Here is a 20,072-nt window from a genome sequence, read left to right on the forward strand (position 1 = left end):
GTGTAATAACTTCATAAAGTTTAATATCGCTGAGAGTTTCCAAATAAATCCTTTCAGTTCTCAACGTGATTTGGCTCAGCTAAGAGGAAGTGGCAAAGACTGAAAAGCAAGGCCGAGGACCAGATATATGAAAGGTAGTGAAAGTGAACTCGCTCAGTCGTGTCCGACTCTGCGACCCCGTGGACTGTAACCTACCAGGCTCCTCTGTCCATGGAATTCTCCAGGCAAGAATACTGGAGTGGGTTGCCATTTCCTTCTCCAGGGGAGCTTTCCGACCCATGGATTGAACCCAGATCTCCCGCCTTGCAGGCAGACCCTTTAACCTCTGAGCCATCAGGGAAGCCCCATATAAAGGGTGACTAATAAATATTAATGAGGTTTCACCTCCCGCCAACCCGACCCGGGGAGAACGTGCCCGGGGCCCCGCCCCTCATGAATATGTATACAGGGCTGCCCACCGCCCACTGCCCCGCCCTCTACTCTTCTCCCTCGCAACGGACTCTCCCTACAAACGGGAAACAAGATGGCGGCGGCAGGTCCGAGTACTCGGGCTTCTTCCGCGGCGGCGGCGGCAGCTCTGAGTCGGCGGGGTCGGCGGGGACGCTGTGACGAGATGGCGGCAGCCAAAACGGGGACCCCGGGCCCGGCCGCTGGCCCCGCGCTGCTGGTGTTGCCGCCACCGTTGCTGCAGCCGCCGTCACCGCCGCGGCCGGAGGAGTCGGACTGCGCCGGGTGCCTAGAGACCCCGGGGGAGGCGGCGGCCCTGCCGTGCGGCCACTCGCTGTGCCGAGGCTGCGCCCAACGCGCTGCCGACGCGGCGGGCCCGGGTTGCCCGCGCTGCCGCGCCCGCGGAGCGGGTTGGGCCCGCCGTCGGGCCCGCGACGACTGGCAGGCCGACGCGGAGGTGCTGGGCGAGCGCGCCCGCCGCGGCCCACCGGAGCGCTGCCGCCCGCGTCGGGACGGGGGCGCGGCCGCCGCGGGGCCCAGGCCGGAGCTGGAGTCGCGCGCCGCGCCCGCGGAGCCAGGTGGAGCTTTCCCTCCTCCCGTTGGGGTCCGGAGCGAGGCCGCCGCGCCCCGGCCTGGCCTGCTTAGAGGGTGGAGGGTCCCAGGCCCTGCTCGAGCGGGTGTAAAGAGTTCCCGTGGGGTTGGAACCGGGCTCTGCCCAGATTCAGTTTGTGTTTCTGAATTTTGAACTTCGGGATGAAGTACAGGCACGGTGGGTTTGGAGTCAGAAGTTTGGAGGGAGTCGTAGCATTTCTTGGAACAAGTTAGGGCCAGATTGGAATTGGTGAGTGGAGGAGGGTACCAAACTTCGCAGGGGCTGTGGAGGTTCCGAGAAGTGCTTGGTTTAATGTTGGGTGAAGAGCGGGGGCTTGTGAAGATGTGACTCCTCGGCCTGAGTGGGTCTGTGAGGGGTGTGGAGTATACGAAGTTTAGGGGGCAGATTGATTTTGAGGATGTGAAGGGAGCTTTTCAGACTTGAGGGTAGAGTGGGTTGAGAGTATGAGCTCATATGTGCAATTTTCACAGAATCTTGAAAAACATATGCTTAGCAAGAGCTTGGCATGTGGAGAAGTAATAAGTAACTGCTATTTATATTTATAATAATACTAATAATAAGCTCCAGTAGTGCTCTGCAAAAAAAGACGGATGGGGTTTGAAAGTTTTGAAAGTCGAGATTGGTTGGCGGCGGCTGCTTCTGTCTCCATGGCAGTGTAAGTTTCCTACTATTTTCCTGCCAGTTACAGGTCTGTTGAAGGACTGTTGCCTTCGACGGCTTTGCCTCCCCTCCCCACCCCCCAGCAGCCTGCCAGTCTGGTGCTGAGCTTGACATAGAAAGTGCCCTGTTGAAAACACAAAACAAAATTATGTTATAACTTAGGACTCAGACATATCCAGTCAACACAACAGCTAGAGTTCTTTGATAAAAGCTTACCTAGGAAGAGATTTTTCGAGAAACATAATTAGGAAAAGCCGGATATTTGCATCTTTGGGGTCGGGAATTCTGCCATGTGTTATTTTCAGTAGGGAAAAAGAGGCATTGCTTGTATATGAAAGTGCAGTCCCTAAAAACTACAGGTTCCAGAATGCAGTCTGTTTTGATTCAGGCAGTCAGACACCTGCCGCTATCCTAGGATACCTTTTATTTTCTATGTCTTACTTTCTGTGTACCTTCCTATTCCTTTTAAGCTTAATAACATCCTTATGAGGTACTTTTATTGCCATTTTACACCTGGAACTGAGGCCAAGAGAGGTTGAGTAACTTGCCCAAGGATGAAAATCCAGTTCCATCTGATTGCTGCTCAGATAAGATGAAGGACTTCCCAAACATCATCTAATTTGTGAATGCGTGTGATGGTCTTGTATGCTGTTTAATTTGCTTCCAATTTTGAGATTATGGTAAAAATATAAGAGAATATTTCTCTGGTCTTCCTACTCGTACTATAGATTTATATGGTCAAGTAAAAAAGAAATTTGTTTCCAAAACCTGGGCTTCCTTGTGAAATAACAGGTCTGAGATTTGAACCATAAGCGGACATATGACTTGATAATTGGTGTGAACTTTTTCCTTGAAGAAATTTGTGTATCAGTGATTAAGAAAAATGATAGAAAATGAGACTCCAAATTAGGCTCTTTTGAGCCACTGAGTGTCCACCAATTACTTTGTATGTGGACCATCATGAAAAATATTTTTCCTTAAATGTTCTTACTGTTGGATCATTGAGTGTATATAATTATATACTTGTTAAGTCAAAACATTATAGAAGAATATTGCTGAACAGAGTTTGGGAATAATAATCTAGTTTTAGCAGGTTGTCTAGATCTCTTGAGTTTATGTGCAATATTTTAAAATTTCAGACTTTAATAGACAATTCACACAATTCAAACAAAAATAAAAGAAAGTATACAATGAAAAGGTTCCTATCCCTTTCTTCATTTTCCATTTTCACCAGAGATTCATGTTTATTCTTCCAATTTCTTTATGCTTATACATGGAAATTCAAATATATTATTTTTTTTGGTCTTTTTACACAAAAGGTTATGTATTATAACTACTGTTCTGTAACTTGCTTTTTTTCCATAAAACAATACATGATGGATATCTTTTCATATCAGTACATAGAAGGTTTTTTTCTTTCTACTTACAGTTACAAAGAATTTCATTGAGTGGATGTAATATAATTTACTTAATCATCCACTGGGGGATATTTAGACTGTTTCCAATGTTCTGCCATTATAAATTGTTTATAAAATTGTTATACAATGTTTATGTACAGTTTTATGAAGAGTTCACCTGTAGCTTTCATCAGACTCTGAAAGGGTTGCAGAGAAAAAGATTAAGAATTGTTGTTTTAACCCAGGCCCCTCATTCTACAGAAGAGAGAACTGAAGCCCAGAACAGAGTGACCAGGTCATTGTTGGTTAGTAGCCGATAACAAGGGCTGAAAGGCTAAACTTTACATAAGGGCTAAAACATAACCTAACTCACAGTTAAATATTCATGATGGCTTTTATTTTATTTATTTATTTTTAGTTGCTTTCGATCTTTGTTGCTGCGAGTGGGCTTTCTCTTACTGCATCAGGCAGGGACCACTCTTGGTTTGGTGTGGGGAGTTCTCATTGTGGTGGCTTCTCTTGTTGCAGAGTACAGAGCCTAGGCACTCAGACTTCAGTAATTGTGGTGCTCGGGCTCAGTAGTTGTGGCACAGGGATTTAGTTGCCCTGTGGCATGTGGAATATTCCTGGGCCAGGGGTAGAACCTGTGTCCTCTGCATTGTCAGGCGGATTCTTATCCACTGTACTACCAGGGAAGTCCCATGATCGCTTTTAATTAAAAAAGTAAAAAACACCAGCTTCATATTTACATGACACTTTTTTGAGTGGGAAACAACAGAATTAGCAATATTGTTATACTTCAGTATATTCCGAAGTATATTGCTTAGCAGTATTCTTTTGGCATAGTTAGGTCTGTTGATAAAAGTAAGGGCAGTCCTGCTTTGTAAAACTGGAAATGAAATTTTGTAGTAAAATCACTGCTTTTTAAGTGAAATTCTTAGTTTTTTTTTTTTTTTAATTTCTTGAAGCCCCGTAGCTCTTTTGGAATTGAATCAAATTGAATTTTTTTCTGAAAAAATGTGCAAGAGTTTGTATGTGTTGAAAATTTTGGTTGTGCTGGTCATATATTTGTTTTTGTCAGCTTTTTGGCAGTCTTTACAGTTCAGAACCTTAAGAACTTCTGTATAAAATATTTTACTTTATTCTTATATACATTGTCAATTTGCTTTTGGATACTATATCAGTTAATTTGTGCAGCCCTGTGTGTTGAGGGCTAAGTCAATGATCATTTCAAGATGAACCTAGACTTCAACTTTGTGTTCTTTGAGGATCTGCAGCTCATTGTTTGTCTTGACACATAAAGTATTTGGACCATCTTGAGCAATAGGCAGCAAATGTGTAATGAGTGTCTGCTCTGTGCCAGACACTGTTCTAGAGCCTTGGGTGACATCAGTGAATGAAATATTCAGAAGTCCTTCCCTCTTACAACTTATATTCTAAATATAGAAACAATCCTGCTCCATTGATTTTGTTTTTAATGTTTATTTATTTGACTGCATTGGATCTTAGTTGTGGCATGTGGGCTCTGGATCACTTGGGCTCAGTAGTGCTGGTACTTGGGCTTAGTTGCTCTGTGGCATGTGGGATCTTAGTGGCCCAACCAGGGATCAAACCTGTGTCCCCTGCATTGCAAGGTAGATTCTTAACCTCTAGACCACCAGCAGGGGTCCCTGAGCCATTGATATTTTTTTTTTAAAAGAAAATTTACCACGTGGTACATAGGTAGATTTGCAACTATTAGAACATTTATGCCTTGTTGATAATAATTAATTTTAAGAATTTATTTAGTCTTTTGATTTGAGATCAAGGATGATCATTCTAAATTATGCTGCCTTTGTACTTGAAACCAAGATCTTTTAGGACAGTTCTGTTTCTTTTTGCCACGAGTAATAATTGAAGAGAAAATGTAGACAAAGGGCTGATGAATCTTTCAGACTGACAGTTTTAATTTTTTTTCTCTTTGTAGTGTTAAAATGCATTTCATAAATTGAATAAACAAAAAAAAACTGAATAGTGCCCCATTTATTCCTTCCCTTTATCCCATCCAACCTCCCCGTTCACTTAGGGTTAACATTTATGCATTTAAAAAATTTCCTCTTTCTGTGAAAAGCAAGTAGTTCTGGTTTATTACTCAGTTGGCAGATAGTGTTTGCTATGTGTGCAACCTAAATTGCGTTTAGGACTAGTGAATAATGAAATCATGTGATTGTAGTGTAGAAGGACAGGAATTTCCCTTGTCTGAAGGGATTTGTCTTCAAATGTATAAAATGACTCAACTTTTTAATCCATACTAACACATATTCCAGAATTTGAGTGTCCTTATGTGTCTTACTAATGTGGAAATATATTCTTTGTGTTTTTTAAAACTCAGGGTGAGATTGCCTTGTAAACTAAGCCTTAATCACCATTAACAGAATAGCTCCATGCTATAGGCTTCAAGATTGAGGAGCAGGAATTTAGGTGGTATTTGTTTTTCATTCATATTTCCACTTTCTAACTTCCATTTAATCTTAGAAGACTTGACTGCCTTGAATTCATTTGTATTTGAGTAGTTTGCTTTAGTGTAGGATGCAGGAAAAAATTGCCAAATTTCATTTCACTAATTTAGTGAGCATTTAGGGCACATGCTTGTATAAGATAATACAATTAAAAAGATGAATAAGACATAGTTCATGTCCTTTAAGACTAGAGTCTGGTAGGGGCAGCACACCTTATCAAATAATAATACCAAGTGGCAGGTAAATGCATAATGCCAGGAGGAGTAGAGCAGTGGGATAACTGACAAGCTTTTGAGGAAACTTGAGGAAAGCACTTGCGCTGGGTATTGGAAAAAGTGCAGGAATTCACCAGGTGAAGGAGGAGAGGGTGTCCATTCCTGGCAGAAGAACCTGCATGTGCGAAGGCACGAAGGCACTTGGCATATTCAGAGATGACAAGAAGTTAAATATAGATGGAATGTGGGGCTGCAGTGGGGAAGGAGGAGAGAAGAGACTACAGAAGTTGGTTCATGAAGGTCATGGTATGTCATGCTGAAGGAATTTGGGACTTTATCCTATAGACAGTGTGGAGCCCTTGGAAATATTTAAGTAATGGCATGACATTGTCATAACATGCTTTAGAAAGACAGTGTTGGTTGGAGTGTGGAGGAAATGTGAATAGAAATTGGAGGAAGGGATTTAGGGGACTATTTTAGTAGTTCAGACAATAGATGAATAAGGGCTAGACTAAAAAAGTGACTCTGGAGATGTTTCCTTCAGTTATTCATTAATTTTCTAATGATTTCAGGTGGGCCTTCTGTGTTCTAGGCACTGAGGCTGCAAATAGAAATAAAACATAATTCTGCCTCTTAAGGTCAGTGTAGTTAAGAAGATTGATATATAAGCATGCAGCTGGAATGTGGGGTAATAAATGCAGTGACTGTAATGCAAGATATAATTGTAGAAGGCAGTATAGTATATGTTAATAGGGCAAGTTAATGGAGCAGGATCTGGAGACACTGTGTTCAAATTCCAGGTCTGCCATTTATAGCTGTTTGTCTTTGGGCACTTGCTTAACTTCTCTGTACCTTGGTTTCCTCATTTTGAAAATGGAGATAGTAATGGTAACAAAATTGTAAAGTTGTTGTTAAGACTAACAATTATTTCGGTGAATTATTAACAGTTAAAGAGCTCAACAAATGTGAGCTCTTTTCACAAAAAAAGAGAACCTAGCTTAGATGGGTCACCAGTGGCTTCAGTGAAAGGCAGACACTTGACCATGAGTATTTAGTAGGTGGATGAAGGCAGGATAAAAGTGAGGGAAACCAGTACATTTAAAAGCATTGAAGTCACCCAGTCGTGTCCGACTTTTTGCGACCATGTGGACTGTAGCCTACCAGGCTCCTCCCCCCATGGGATTTTCCAGGCAAGAGTACTGGAATGGCTTGCCTTTTCTGTCTCCAGGGGATCTTCTCAACCCAGGGATCGAACCCAGGTCTCCCACATTGCAGGCAGACGCTTTACCATCTGAACCACTGCTGCTGCTGCTAAGTCGCTTCAGTCGTGTCCAACTCTGTGCGACCCCTTAGACGGCAGCCCACCAGGCTCCCCCGTCCTTGGGATTCTCTATGCAAGAACACTGGAGTAGGTTGCCATTTCCTTCTCCAATGCGTGAAAGTGAAAAGTGAAAGTGAAGTCACTCAGTTGTGTCTGACTCTTAGGGACCCCATGGACTGCAGCCTATCAGGCTCCTCTGCCCATGGGATTTTCCAGGCAAGAGTGCTGGAGTGGGTTGCCATTGCATTCTCTCTGAGCCGCTGCTGCTGCTGCTAAGTCGCTTCAGTCGTGTTCGACTCTGTGCGACCCCATAGACGGCAGCCCACCAGGCTCCCCCATCCCTGGGATTGTCTAGGCAAGAATACTGGAATGGGTTGCCATTTCCTTCTCCAATGCATGAAAGTGAAAAGTGAAAGTGAAGTCGCTCAGTCGTGTCTGACTCTTAGCGACCCCATGGACTGCAGCCCGCCAGGCTCCTCCGTCCATGGGATTTTCCAGGCAAGAGTACTGGAGTGGGGTGCCATTGCCTTCTCCCTCTGAGCCGCTAGGGAAGCCCTAATAAAAAAAAGCATAGTATGAAACAAAAGGAGAGTTGTAGGGATTGCAAATATGGATAGTTTTTGAGCATAGAGTATGTGTGGGAGAGTGGAGGGAGGCAGAATTGCAGAAATAAGCAGTTAGTGGATAATAGTGGACTCTGAATGCCATGCTAGGAAGAGTTTGAAAGAGGAGCGCATCTTTGCATTTTAGAGAGATCACTCCTATAGGGAATAATGTAGCAAATGGGTTGGAGATCCCGAATTTCTTTTAGCAAGATGAGTCACTGAGATTCTGTGACTTTGTTGCTACAGGTATCCAGAAAAGCTGGGTGATAAACAACAGTTCTTTTAAATTAAATGCACTTCTGAGTTTGTAGGAAAGACAGAAAGATATCTACGTTCCCCCCCCCAAAAAGGAACTAAAACCCAGAACTTCATTAAGCCCTTGAGCTCATGCTGTGTTGCCCTGGACAAGGATGAAGGAATGGAGTAAAGGTTTATTTCTGGCTTTTTACTCCTAGTAATTGAGTTTTAACTGTGTGGAAGAAGGAACCAAAACTAAGACTTTTTCATCAGGCTGGGATTCTTGATGTGCTGCATCCTAGGTGAAAGGTGAGATAAAGAAAAATCTTCCCACTGACACAAATATTGTTAATAAGAAATCTTGTCTTGGTTTGCCTGGACTGTATACAAAGAGAAAATGGAAAAAAGCTTCTCTGAGGAATTGAAGTACAAGACCTATGCCTTGTTCATGTTTGGAACCTGAGTTTATATTATACGATTCGGGTATCTCCATGCTGAGAAATTAATATAAAAGCTAGCTTCAAGCTAGTGATACCCCTGGATCATCTGGAGAAAGGAAAGACTTGAAGGAGTATTCCCATATCCTGGGCCACAAGGAATTCTCACAGAAGAAATAAACCCAGCAGAAGATAAATTTATAATTAAAAGTGACACACAAGAAAACCATTTTCTACCACAAATGAGAATCAGTAGATAAAACAAGCAGGATTGTAGCTCTAAGAACTGGAATAGTAGAATAGCAGTTTGAAAGGTAATTTAAATTAGCCTATTTTAAGTGATGAAAGACATTAAAAATTAATTAGCCCAATAAATGAATAAGACATGAAACATATCTTTGAAAAGAAACATAATAAAAAAATACAATCAGAGAGGTTAAAAAAAAAAACCCTGAATATTCATTGGAAGAATTGATGCTGTAGCTCCAATACTTTGGCCACCTGATGCAAAGGGCTGACTCATTCAGAAAGACGCTGATGCTGGGAGAGATTGAAGACAAAAGAAGAGTATGGCAGAGGATAGATGTATAGATAACATCACCAACTCAATGGACATGAATCTGAGCAAACTCTGGGAGATAGTGAAGGACAGGAAAGCCTGGTGTGCTGCAGTCCACGGGTTGCAAAGAATCAGACACAACTTACCGACTGAACAACAACAAATAAGCAGTAGTTTACACAGATGAAGAGAAAATAGTAAGCCTGGAGTTAGGTATGAGGAAATCCTGAGAATGCAGAATAGTAAGATGAAGGAAAATATGAAAGAGATGGGGAGATGAAAAACAGAACAAGACGTAACATCTAACAGCAATTTCAGAAGAAGAAAAATGAGGGAGACATGGAATTAAAAGAGATGAGAATTTTTTGGAATTAGTAAAAGACAGGGAAGTTTTAAGTTTAAGGTTCATGAGAACCTCAGTTCATCAGTCGTGTTTGACTCTGCGACCTCATGAACCACAGCATGCCAGGCCTCCCTGTCCATCACCAACTCCCGGAGTTCACCCAAACCCATATCCATTGAGTCGGTGATGCCATCCAACCATCTCATCCATGAGAACCTAGCAAGGATTAAACAAGCAAACCAAAACAACCCCCACAACTAAATACAGTGCAATGAAACTGCAGAACACCAGAGACACTTTAAAAAGCAACCAAAAAGGAAAGCCAGAGTACCAAGAACCGGACTGAGAGCAGATGTCTCTTTATAAGAGAAACCAGAAGAAGACTGACTAATATCTTCCAAGTACTGAGAGAGATCTGAATTTCATACTCAGCTGAGTTATCATTCAAGAGTGAAATCAAAAGTATTTTCAGATGAACAAAAATACAGAGAATTTACCGAACTGTTTCTGAAACAACTATTACGTGAAAGTACGCACTTCTGGAAGAAAGAAATGTAACTTAGAGGAGAGAATAGGCTACAAGAAATCATGATGAACAAAGAAACTGGTTAAGTAAACTAAGCATTGACTGTATAAAACAAAAATAATTATGGTTGGTTTGTGGGGGCTAAAACTAAAGTGGAACTAAAAGACCAGATGATAAAAGTATAAGCTGGGAGGGAAAGTGGTCAGCATTAAAGAGTTATATATAGTTCAGGAGGCGGATAGAGATACTTATTAACTTTAGGCTTTCAGTCAAATGCATATTAAAAATTTAAGCATAACCACTAAAAGAAATACAATGTATAACTTGATCTACTATACATATATAGAACCATACACTTCCCAAATTAGAGACTATACATTCTCTTTAATCAAATATAAAATATGTAACTAGGCACAAAACATTTCATCAAAATACCAGAGCTTGAGATATAATCCGTGTTTTCTGACCCTAATACAATAAAATTAGAAACTAATGACAAATATTGATATGACTGATTCCCCTCACCTCCTAACTTGTTATTTTAAAAATTAAAAGCAGAAATAAACAAAAAATGTATGGATTGGACTTCCCTGATGATACAGTGGATAAGAATCTGTCTGTGAATGCAGGGTAACATGGGTTCTATCCCTGGTCTGGGATAAATTTAAGTGCCTATATCATATTTCATTAAATCTTAAGATGTCATCATCATCAGATGGACTGTTGCTTTCCAAATACAGTGCTTTTCTATCACTTAGACTTTTAAACTTTATACTTACTGAACTCTTAGGTTTACTTAGAGATAGATTTAGCATATCACTCATACACATATTTATAAAAGGAAGTGAAGTAGTAAATTAGAATATTCCTGTGACTTCATATTCACAGTCTGATTTTCTAAATCACTGGTGGAGTCATAGAGGTTTGTGTTTTCCTATGTAGTATTGCTAACTATGTCATTGAAAGCATTGGTGAAGAACATTTCTTAAGCGATCCCCAGCATTTTCTTCAAACTGCTGACACCCATCCAGTTTTGATTCTAATGTTTTCTTGAACTGGCCAGAAGGTATCAACAGAACGTTTTCAGGTGAGACTCATAGTTCTTTCTCAGATGGTCTGTAAAGGTTTGTTGACTAACATTGAGAAATTACAAGTCTAGTCATGCCACCAGAGATAACTACCAAATAACTACTACTTTTGTGAGCTTATTGTTTATGTTAGTACATATATAAGCAGTGACAGTGGCACCATCACTGTTTCCTGACAGTGATTGTAAGGCTAATTGTAAGAAATATCCCAATTTCAGCAATATTAATATGAAAAAATTGATGTCCCAGGTTTTTGAATAGAAGAAAAGCTGAAAATTACTTTTAAGTGGCCAACTGAAGAAGCTAGAAAAGTAACAGATTAAATCCAAAGGAAGTAGAAGATAGGAAAGAATAAAGATAAGAATAGAAATTAATAGAGTAGGAAACAGTGAAGAGGATTCAGTTCAGTTGTGTCTGACTCTGCAACCCCGTGGACTGCAGCATCCCAGGCCTCTCTGTCCGTCACCAACTCCCGGAGTTCACTCAAACTCATGTCCATTGAGTCGGTGATGCCATCCAACCATCTCATCTTCTATTGTCCCCTTCTCCTCCTGCCTTCAATCTTTCCCAGCATCAGAGTCTTTTCCAATGAGTCAGCTCTTCGCATCAGGTGGCCAAAGTATTGGAGTTTCAGCTTCAACGTCAGTCCTTCCAATGAATATTCAAGACTGATTTCCTTTAGGATGGACTGGTTGGATCTCCTTGCAGTTCAAGGGACTCTCAAGAGTCTTCTCCAACACCACAGTTCAAAAGCATCAATTCTTCGGTGCTCAGCTTTATAGTACAGCTCTTACATCCATACATGACGACTGGAAAATCCATAGCTTTAACTAGACAGTCCTTTGTTGGCAAAGTAATGTCTCTGCTTTTTAATATGCTGTCTAGGTTGGTCATAACTTTTCTTCCAAGGAGCAAGCGTGTTTTAATTTCATGGCTGCAATCACCATCTGCAGTGATTTTGGACCCCCCAAAATAGAGTCTGTCACTGTTTCCATTGTTTACCCAACTATTTGCCATGAAGTGATGGGACCAGATGCCATGATCTTAGTTTTTTGAATGTTGAGTTTTAAGTCAACTTTTCACTCTCCTTTTTCATTTTCATCAAGAGGCTCTTTAGTTCTTTTTCACTTTCTGCCATAAGGGTGGTGTCATCAGCATATCTGAAGTTATTGATATTTCTCCCAGCCATCTTGTGCTTGTGTTTCATCCAGTCCAGCATTTCTCATGATGCACTCTGCATATCAGTTAAATAAGCAGGGTGACAATATACAGCCTTGACATACTCCTTTCCTGATCTGGAACCAGTCCGTTGTTCCATGTCCAGTTCTAACTGTTGCTTCTTGACCTACATACAGATTTCTCAGGAGGCAGGTCAGGTGGTCTGGTATTCCCATCTCTTGAAGAATTTTCCACAGTTTGTTGTAATCCACACAGTCAAAGGCTTTGGCATAGTCAATAAAGCAGAAGTAGATGTTTTTTTGGAATCTCTTGCTTTTTTGAAGAGGATTAATAAACCCCACATCTAATTCACTGAAAATATTAATATAGGTTCTGTATTATAGACAAATCTCAGGCAAGATTGATCAAGGAAAAAGAAAAGAAAGCATAAATAATATTAGAAATGAAGCAGGAAATATGACTGTAAATATTAGGATGTTTTAAAACCCATGTTTTGCAACAGAAGCCACCACAATGAAAAACCCACACAGTGCAACAACAGAGTAGCTCCTGCTCATCCCAACTAGAGAAAGCCTGAGCACACCAACAAAAACCCAGTGCAGCCAAAACTAAAAAAAGGAAAACCTGCTGATTAAAAGATGCCACCAATTTAAGTGTATGGACTAATTTGGATTCTTATTTGAAAAACTATAAAAGTATTTGTTGGATTTCTAATACTGACTTGATGTTGGTATTAAAAGTTACCAGATTTTTAATGTGGCAGTTTTCTGGTTACATATTTTAAAGAGTCATTATTTTTAAGAGATGCTAAGTTTAGAAGTTAGATGATATGGTATCTGGGATTTCTTCAAAATAATTCATTCAAGGGGAGAGAGGACAAGCACAATTAGGGAAATAGATGAAATAAGATTGACAGTGGATTGACTGTTGAAGCTGGGTGATGAATATGTTGGAGCTCATTGTACTGGTCTCTCTAATATTTGAGACATTTTTATAGTAAAAAGTAGGAAAAGATTGTGTCTATTAAAGGAACACAAGGCACAGATGGTTTTACAGGTTATTCAGATATAGACAGATGGATAATCCTTGTACAGACTATTCCAGAGAATAAAAAATGTTTCTAGACTCATTTCAGGGGGCTTTTACAGTGTGATATCAAAATTACACAAAGACAATATAGAAGGGAATAAAAGAGGCCAGTCCAAGTGAAATCTGCACTAGTCTAGTAGTCTAATTTTCAATCACAATCAAGTAGTAGTATTCTGGGAATGAGAGTTCAGCTTAATATTAGGACTAATGTAATTTACCATGTTGATAAATTAAGAGTGAAACCATATGATCATCTCAGTAGATGCTTGAAGTGAAGTCGCTCAGTCATGTCTGACTCTTTGCGACCCCGTGGACGGTAGCCTAACCAGCTCCTCCATCCATAGGATTTTCCAGGCAAGAGTACTGGAGTGAGTTGCCATTTCCTTCTCCAGGAGATCTTCCCAACCCAGGGATTGAACCCGGGTCTCCCATATTGTGGGCAGACGCTTTACCATAAGAGCATTTGATAGTATTTATTGTTCATTTATTAATTGTAAAAGCTAGAACACTTGGAATAAGTGGGATTTTTTTTTAATTTTAATTTTTTTAGTGGAATTTGTCGATACAAATGATTAGTGGCCAAGAACACTGAACTAGGGTTAAGTAGTTAACAGGCCCAAAAAAGTAATTGAAGAGTCCAGTAATATGTCCTCATATATTTGAATTTGATACATGACAGGTGGCATTACAAATCAGTGGTGCAAAGTTATTTTCAGTTGTGGATGGTTAGCTTATAAAGAATAAGAAAAAATCTTTACTTCACACCATACAGAAAAAGTTAATAGCAAATGGATAGCAAAAGGTCAAGCTATAAAACTTAGAAAATACTAAGAGTATCTATAATGGGATAGGAAAAATTCTTTATGCAAATAAACGCAGAATAAAGGAAAAGATTAATAATTTGGTCACATTAAAAACTTTGTATGATAAAAGATAAAGTAGGGAGATGAACCACAGCATGGGAGAAGATATTTCCAACGTAATAACCAACCAAAGATTAATGTCCAAAATATATGAAGTACTACAAATCATTATGACAGACACCTCATTAGAAAAACAGTGAGGGAATTTGAATAGACATTTCACAAAAAAGGGAAACTGAAAGACCAATAAAACATCTGGAATGATGTTCGTTATCATTAGTAATTAGGGATGAGATCTAGAATACCAGAGGAAGATAGACCTTATACATGTATTGGGATATTTCTCCCAAATCAGTGACTCTGTACTCATTACTCTCCAGTGTTTGAAAGTTAAGTTTCCAGTGAATCAAGACATTCTTTAGTTTCAGTATTCAGATATTTAAAGGCCAGGATTGTTTTCATCTAAATTTTTAGATTAAATTTCTCAAATTCATCTCTCTGGTCTTCTATCTTCCTTTCCCAAATTTCTGGTCATACTACATTACTTGTCTTCCCTGGTGGCTCAGAGGTTGAAGTGTCTGCCTGCAATGCAGGAGAGCTGGGTTCAATCCCTGGGTCGGGAAGATCCCCTGGAGAAGAAAATGGCAACCCACTCCAGTATTCTTGCCTGAAGAATCCCATGGACAGAGGAGCCTGGTGGGGTACAGTCCACGGGGTCGCAAAGAGTCTAACACGACTGAGCAACTTCACTTTCACTACATTACTTAGAGTTCTTGTAATATAGAATGCTTTTTGAAACCTTTTTGACCTTTTGTCTGCCTTGAGTATTCTTCCTTCCTTCTGTCAGGTTATACTCAGGTGAAACAAGTACTCTGAATTCTTTCTCATAAAGGAGTTGATTACCGTCCTTTGTGCCACCATGCAAGTATGTGTATTGGTCATGTCACTGGATTTCAGTTCCTTGTTTGTGTGTCTGTCTCTGGCTTTACACTGAACTCTGAGGTCAGGGACTATGTCTTTGTGTATTCGGCACTTAACATGGTACCTAGACTGTGTTAGATACTCAGTAAACGTTTAATACATTAAAAAGTCCTTAAAAAATCCTTTAAAAATATTTTTGATTATATATCATGATTCCTTTACCCTTCTGCTCATCTTTAAAAATGCCACTCAGAATTGACCCTCATGCTTTAAATAATGCCTGACCAGTGCAAAAGAAAAAATGTAGTGGGCTTTACTGTTTCTCCATCTGGATGCTAAATTCTTTTTTTTTTTTTTTTTTTGGGGAATCAGAGTTGATTTTATTTATTTTTGTTTGTTTTTTAATATAAATTTATTTTAATTGGAGGTTAATTACTTTACAATATTGTATTGGTTTTGCCATAAATTGACATGAATCCGCCACAGGTATACACGTGTTCCCTATCCTGAACCCCCCTCCCTACTCCCTCCCTATACCATCCCTCTGGGTCGTCCCAGTGCACTAGCCCCAAGCATCCAGTATCATGCATCGAACCTGGACTGGAGATTCATTTCATATATGATATTTTACATGTTTCAATGCCATTCTCCCAAATTATCCCACCCTCTCCCTCTCCCACAGAGTCCAAAAGACTGTTCTATACATCTGTGTCTCTTTTGCTGTCTCGTATACAGGGTTATCATTACCATCTTTCTAAATTCCATATATATGCGTTAGTATACTGTATTGGTGTTTTTCTTTCTGGCTTACTTCACTCTGTATAATAGGCTCCAGTTTCATCCATCTCATTAGAACTGATTCAAATGTATTGTTTTTAATGGCTGAGTAATACTCCATTAAATTCTTTTTTTTAAAAAAAATCATATAATAACTGGTTCTATTTTTTATTTTAAAAATAATTTTACTTATTATATTTTTGGCTGTTTTTGGTCTTTGTTGCTGCATGAGCCTTTCTCTAGTTGTGGCAAGTGGAGGCTACTCTCTAGTTGTGGTGCCTGGGCTTCTCGTTGCCGTGGCTTCTCTTGTGGAGCACGGGCTCTAGGCTTGAGGGCCTCAGTAGTTGCGGTGCCTGAGCTCTAGGGCACAGGTTCAGTAGTTGTGGCGTGCGGGCTTAGTTGCTCTGCAACATGTGGGATCTTCACAGACCAAGGATCAAACCTGTATCTCCTGCGTTGGCAGACAGAATCTTTACCACTCAGCCATCAGGGAAGCTCTAGGATGCTAAATTCTTATTAATACTGCCAAAAGTTGCATTGGCCTTGCATATCCTGAAATTGTAGGCAATAAAACTTATTTTTTTTTTTCATGAATTGCTATTAAGCCAGTCTTCCTCATCAGAGGTGTGTACAATTAAAATTTTCAGCCTGAAGACAACTTTTATCCAGTTTTGGTTTTTATTTTTCTAAATAGCAGTGGAACTATTTTCCCTTTACTGATGTCTTGCCATTTTTCTTGTGTTCCATCTAGTGTTTGTTTCTGTAAAACTATTATGGTAAAACCTCAAAAGACTGAGCTCTGTTAATTTGAAGTTGACTTTGACTTTACTGAAGTTTACCTGGGCTTCCCAGGTCACGCTGGTGGTAAAGAGAATCCACCTGCCAAAGCAGGAGACATATGAGACGCAGGTTCAAAAGTTTACCTTTGCCTTCATTATAAAGAAAAACTTTACAAATTGATCTTCTTTCAGACAACAAATTCTTTAAAAGAACTTCGTGCAAAGTGGTCCTGGTATTAAAGCACTTTATCACTGGTACAGTCAACAACAAAAAAATTTAAATCGCTGTTTTATATGTACTATACCTAGAGATCATCCCCATGGGTTCAAGGAAATCTCCTAGTTTGAGGAATCAGAGGCAGAAACAAGTAATTATAACACAGATAATAAATCCTGCCAATACTGAGTTAAGTGCAGAATGTTGTGAGGGCCTACAGAAGAGAGATCAATAAACAGGGCTTTGAACTAATTATAGTGAAAAAGAGAAAAAACACTGTGGGAAGAGAAAGTGTCATATGTATAGTGAGAGAGACTGGGTCTGGCATATCTGGGAACAGTGATTGTGTGAAGACTGGGAAGGGGAGAGTATTGAGATGTGGAAATGTGGCTGGAGTGATAGTCTTGGTCTTGTTTATAAATCTTGGAGGCAGAGGGAAGCCAATGAAAGTTATTAAGTAGGAGGATGATAGGGTCAGATCTCTGTAAAGAACTAGGAAAGCAGTATTTGAGATAGATAGAAAAAGTGTCTTAGAGACAGGTCAGTTGGGCTACCATTTAACAGAGTCTGTACCAAGAAAGTACTGGAAGATTAGATGATTAGGTAGGTATTAATGTTAGGTAGGTATTACTCCCATTTTATGGATGAAGAAACAGGCTTCACAAGGGTAAATACTGGTAGATACAAATCCAGTGGATAGTAGATTTGAATGCAGGTTGATATGGTTCCACATCCTACACTCTAAGAGCTGGAATTAAGCCCAAAGGCATTTTTATCAGTGTGGTTGTGGATATAGTGATGGAGACAGCCACATGGTCTTGATCCGCAGGACCTTCGTCTCTGCAGCATTCCTATACCTGCGCTTGCTTTTGTGGCCTCTTTTATTGTGTGCCTCATGCTTTGACTGTGCTGATCCAGTGTGGGCTGCCTTGCTCTGCAGTACTGTTTGGGCCGTTGCTGGACTCAACAAGGAATTTTACACTTTGACTCTTCTCTTACAGTTTGACTCTACTGTTACTTAATACCTGCTTTTGCAAATTCTACTCTCTTACTTTGTCTTTCTCTAATCCAGATGTGTTTCTATGTGGGTTGTGACAACAGAATACCATGGACTAGGTGGCTTATAAACAACAGAAATTTATTTCTTAGTCCTAGAGTGTGGCAGTCAAAAATCAAGACTGGTAGACTCAGTGCCTCTTGAAGGCCTGCCCCCTGGTTCATAGAGGGCTGTCTTCTTTCTGTGTCCTCACTTGGTGGAAGGGGCAAAGGAGCTCACTGGGATCTCTTGTAAAAGCACCCTAACCTTTCATGAGAGCTTTTTGCTCTCATGACCTATTCACTTTTTCAAGACCTTATCACCAATCACCATCATGTTGGGGATTCGGTTTCAATGTGTGAATTTTGTCCCCCAATGCTTGGGGACACAGCATTGAATCTATAGCACCAGGGTTAGGAAATTACACTCAGCAGGCCAGATCCAGCCTCCTGCTTATTTTGTAAATTTTTATTGTAACACAGCTTATGACTGCTTTCATGCTGCAGTGGTAGAATTGAGCAGCTGTCTTGGTCTGCAAAGCTGGGTATTTACTATCTGGCCATGAGTCTACAAAGCCTTAGGCTGCTTAAGACTCCTTTATTATTCCTTCCAGACTGAGTTACAAATCATGTTAATTTTTTAAACTAAGGAAGCAAGATACAACTTGGAATTTGAAAATTTATTGTTAATTTTCATTAACAGTTAATAAATACTATATATAGAGGAAAAAAAATCTCTGATCCCATTGTTTTCATAAATTCCTTGTACTTTCCTGCAATTCTGAGAAACTGCTATCCCTGAAAAGATTAAGTAGAATTTTTCCTTTTAAGGAAGTATCTAACGTTTAATAATTATCAGTTGTATATCCAACATTGTACAAAGCATTACTTTAAATCATGTCATTTAATCATTTATAACAATTTATTTGAGGATTGGGGAAACTGAGGGCTAGACAAGTTGTGTTGTGCAGAGTGCACATTGGTAAGTGTGGAGTCTGGTTGGTCTCCACAGTCTGGGATCTTTCTGCTTATGGAAGTTACCAGGCAGACATTTGTGGATGGTGAAGTGCTGTAACTGTGTATGGGGAAGAGCCTGCCCAAATTTGGCATTGTTACCCCATAAACTTAAGGAACATTGTGTTCCCCAAGCATCTGGATAACTGAGGTTTTCTTGTTTATTAATAGTTTTACTATATTAATAATATTAAATATGGTAGTATGATCCTTGTTGTTGACAGGATGAGTTTAGATTTCTTAACCTAATTTGGTCTCAACCTACCCTTTCTGGCCTATACCACTGTCCTACATAAACTTTCTGCTCTAGTGGAACATATTTATTTACTATCCACCTTTCATGCTTAAAAAAATTAAAGTTGTGTTAATAAACACATAACTTGAAACTTACCATCTTAACCTTTTAAGTGTGCAGTTCACTAGTGTTATCACACTCTTGGTCATGCTTTGTTGTTCACATGAATTGCTCCTCCTCCATCTTCTAACTTATCTAAGTTTTACCAGTTAGACTCAGCTTCTTCATTCCACCTTCCGAAAGCCTTGCCTCTCTTTCCCAGGCTTTGTTCTCTTGCTCCTACAGATCTATTGCAGCGTTTGCTTGTAAGATGCGTTTGGCAGTTGTTCCATTTTGTGACTTTGCACCTGTCATTGTCTCTATAATTATTTAAATCTCTTACAACTTTTTATGACTTTGTCTTAGCTAATAAGCTCTATTAATAAAGGGCTTTGGGGAAAGAGTCTTGTGCCTTTTTTTGGTGTATTTTCTCTTCCTACGGCACCTCCTCTTCCTCACTGCTCACTTCCCTTTTTAACTTCCTGATCTCTGATTATGGTTTCCATTATTCTTACACACTTAACGTATGATAACTTGATATGTTATCACTAATATTTTCTTCTCCCTTTGTGACTTCTATAATTATATTGCTGTTTCTTTTCCATTTGTTTTTGCTGTTTCCATATTTAATATTCTTGTTTGAAATTATAAGGCATACTCAGTCTAGCGACTTGCATAATTAGCCTAGTCAGTCCTTCAGTATTCGATATTTAGGTTATAATCAGTCTTTGTTTTGTAATTGTGAACAATGTTGCAGTGAAAATCTTATGTAAAGTTTTTCTATACTTTAGATTATTTTCTTAGATTCTTAGAAATTATTCAGTTCAGTTCAGTTGCTTAGTCGTGTCCGACTCTTTGTGACCCCATGAACCGCAGCACTCCAGGCCTCCCTGTCCATCACCAACTGCCAGAGTCTAA

The 20,072-nt window shown here is 39.8% G+C and overlaps 1 protein-coding gene across 1 annotated transcript in view; it reads left to right on the plus strand.

Annotated features, from left to right (window-relative positions):
- Positions 1–520: 520 nt before the first annotated feature.
- The window catches only part of RNF169 (ring finger protein 169), an 87,591-nt gene continuing 68,039 nt past the window's right edge, over positions 521–20,072 (plus strand). Inside the window, exon 1 of the mRNA XM_040258822.1 lies at positions 521–1,025. Coding sequence (XP_040114756.1) covers positions 524–1,025 — 502 coding nt within the window. The 5' untranslated portion in view covers positions 521–523. The remainder of the gene's footprint in view (positions 1,026–20,072) is intronic.

Source organism: Oryx dammah, unplaced genomic scaffold (assembly GCF_014754425.2).
Source record: "Oryx dammah isolate SB20612 unplaced genomic scaffold, SCBI_Odam_1.1 HiC_scaffold_17, whole genome shotgun sequence".
Taxonomy (NCBI): Eukaryota; Metazoa; Chordata; class Mammalia; order Artiodactyla; family Bovidae; genus Oryx; species Oryx dammah.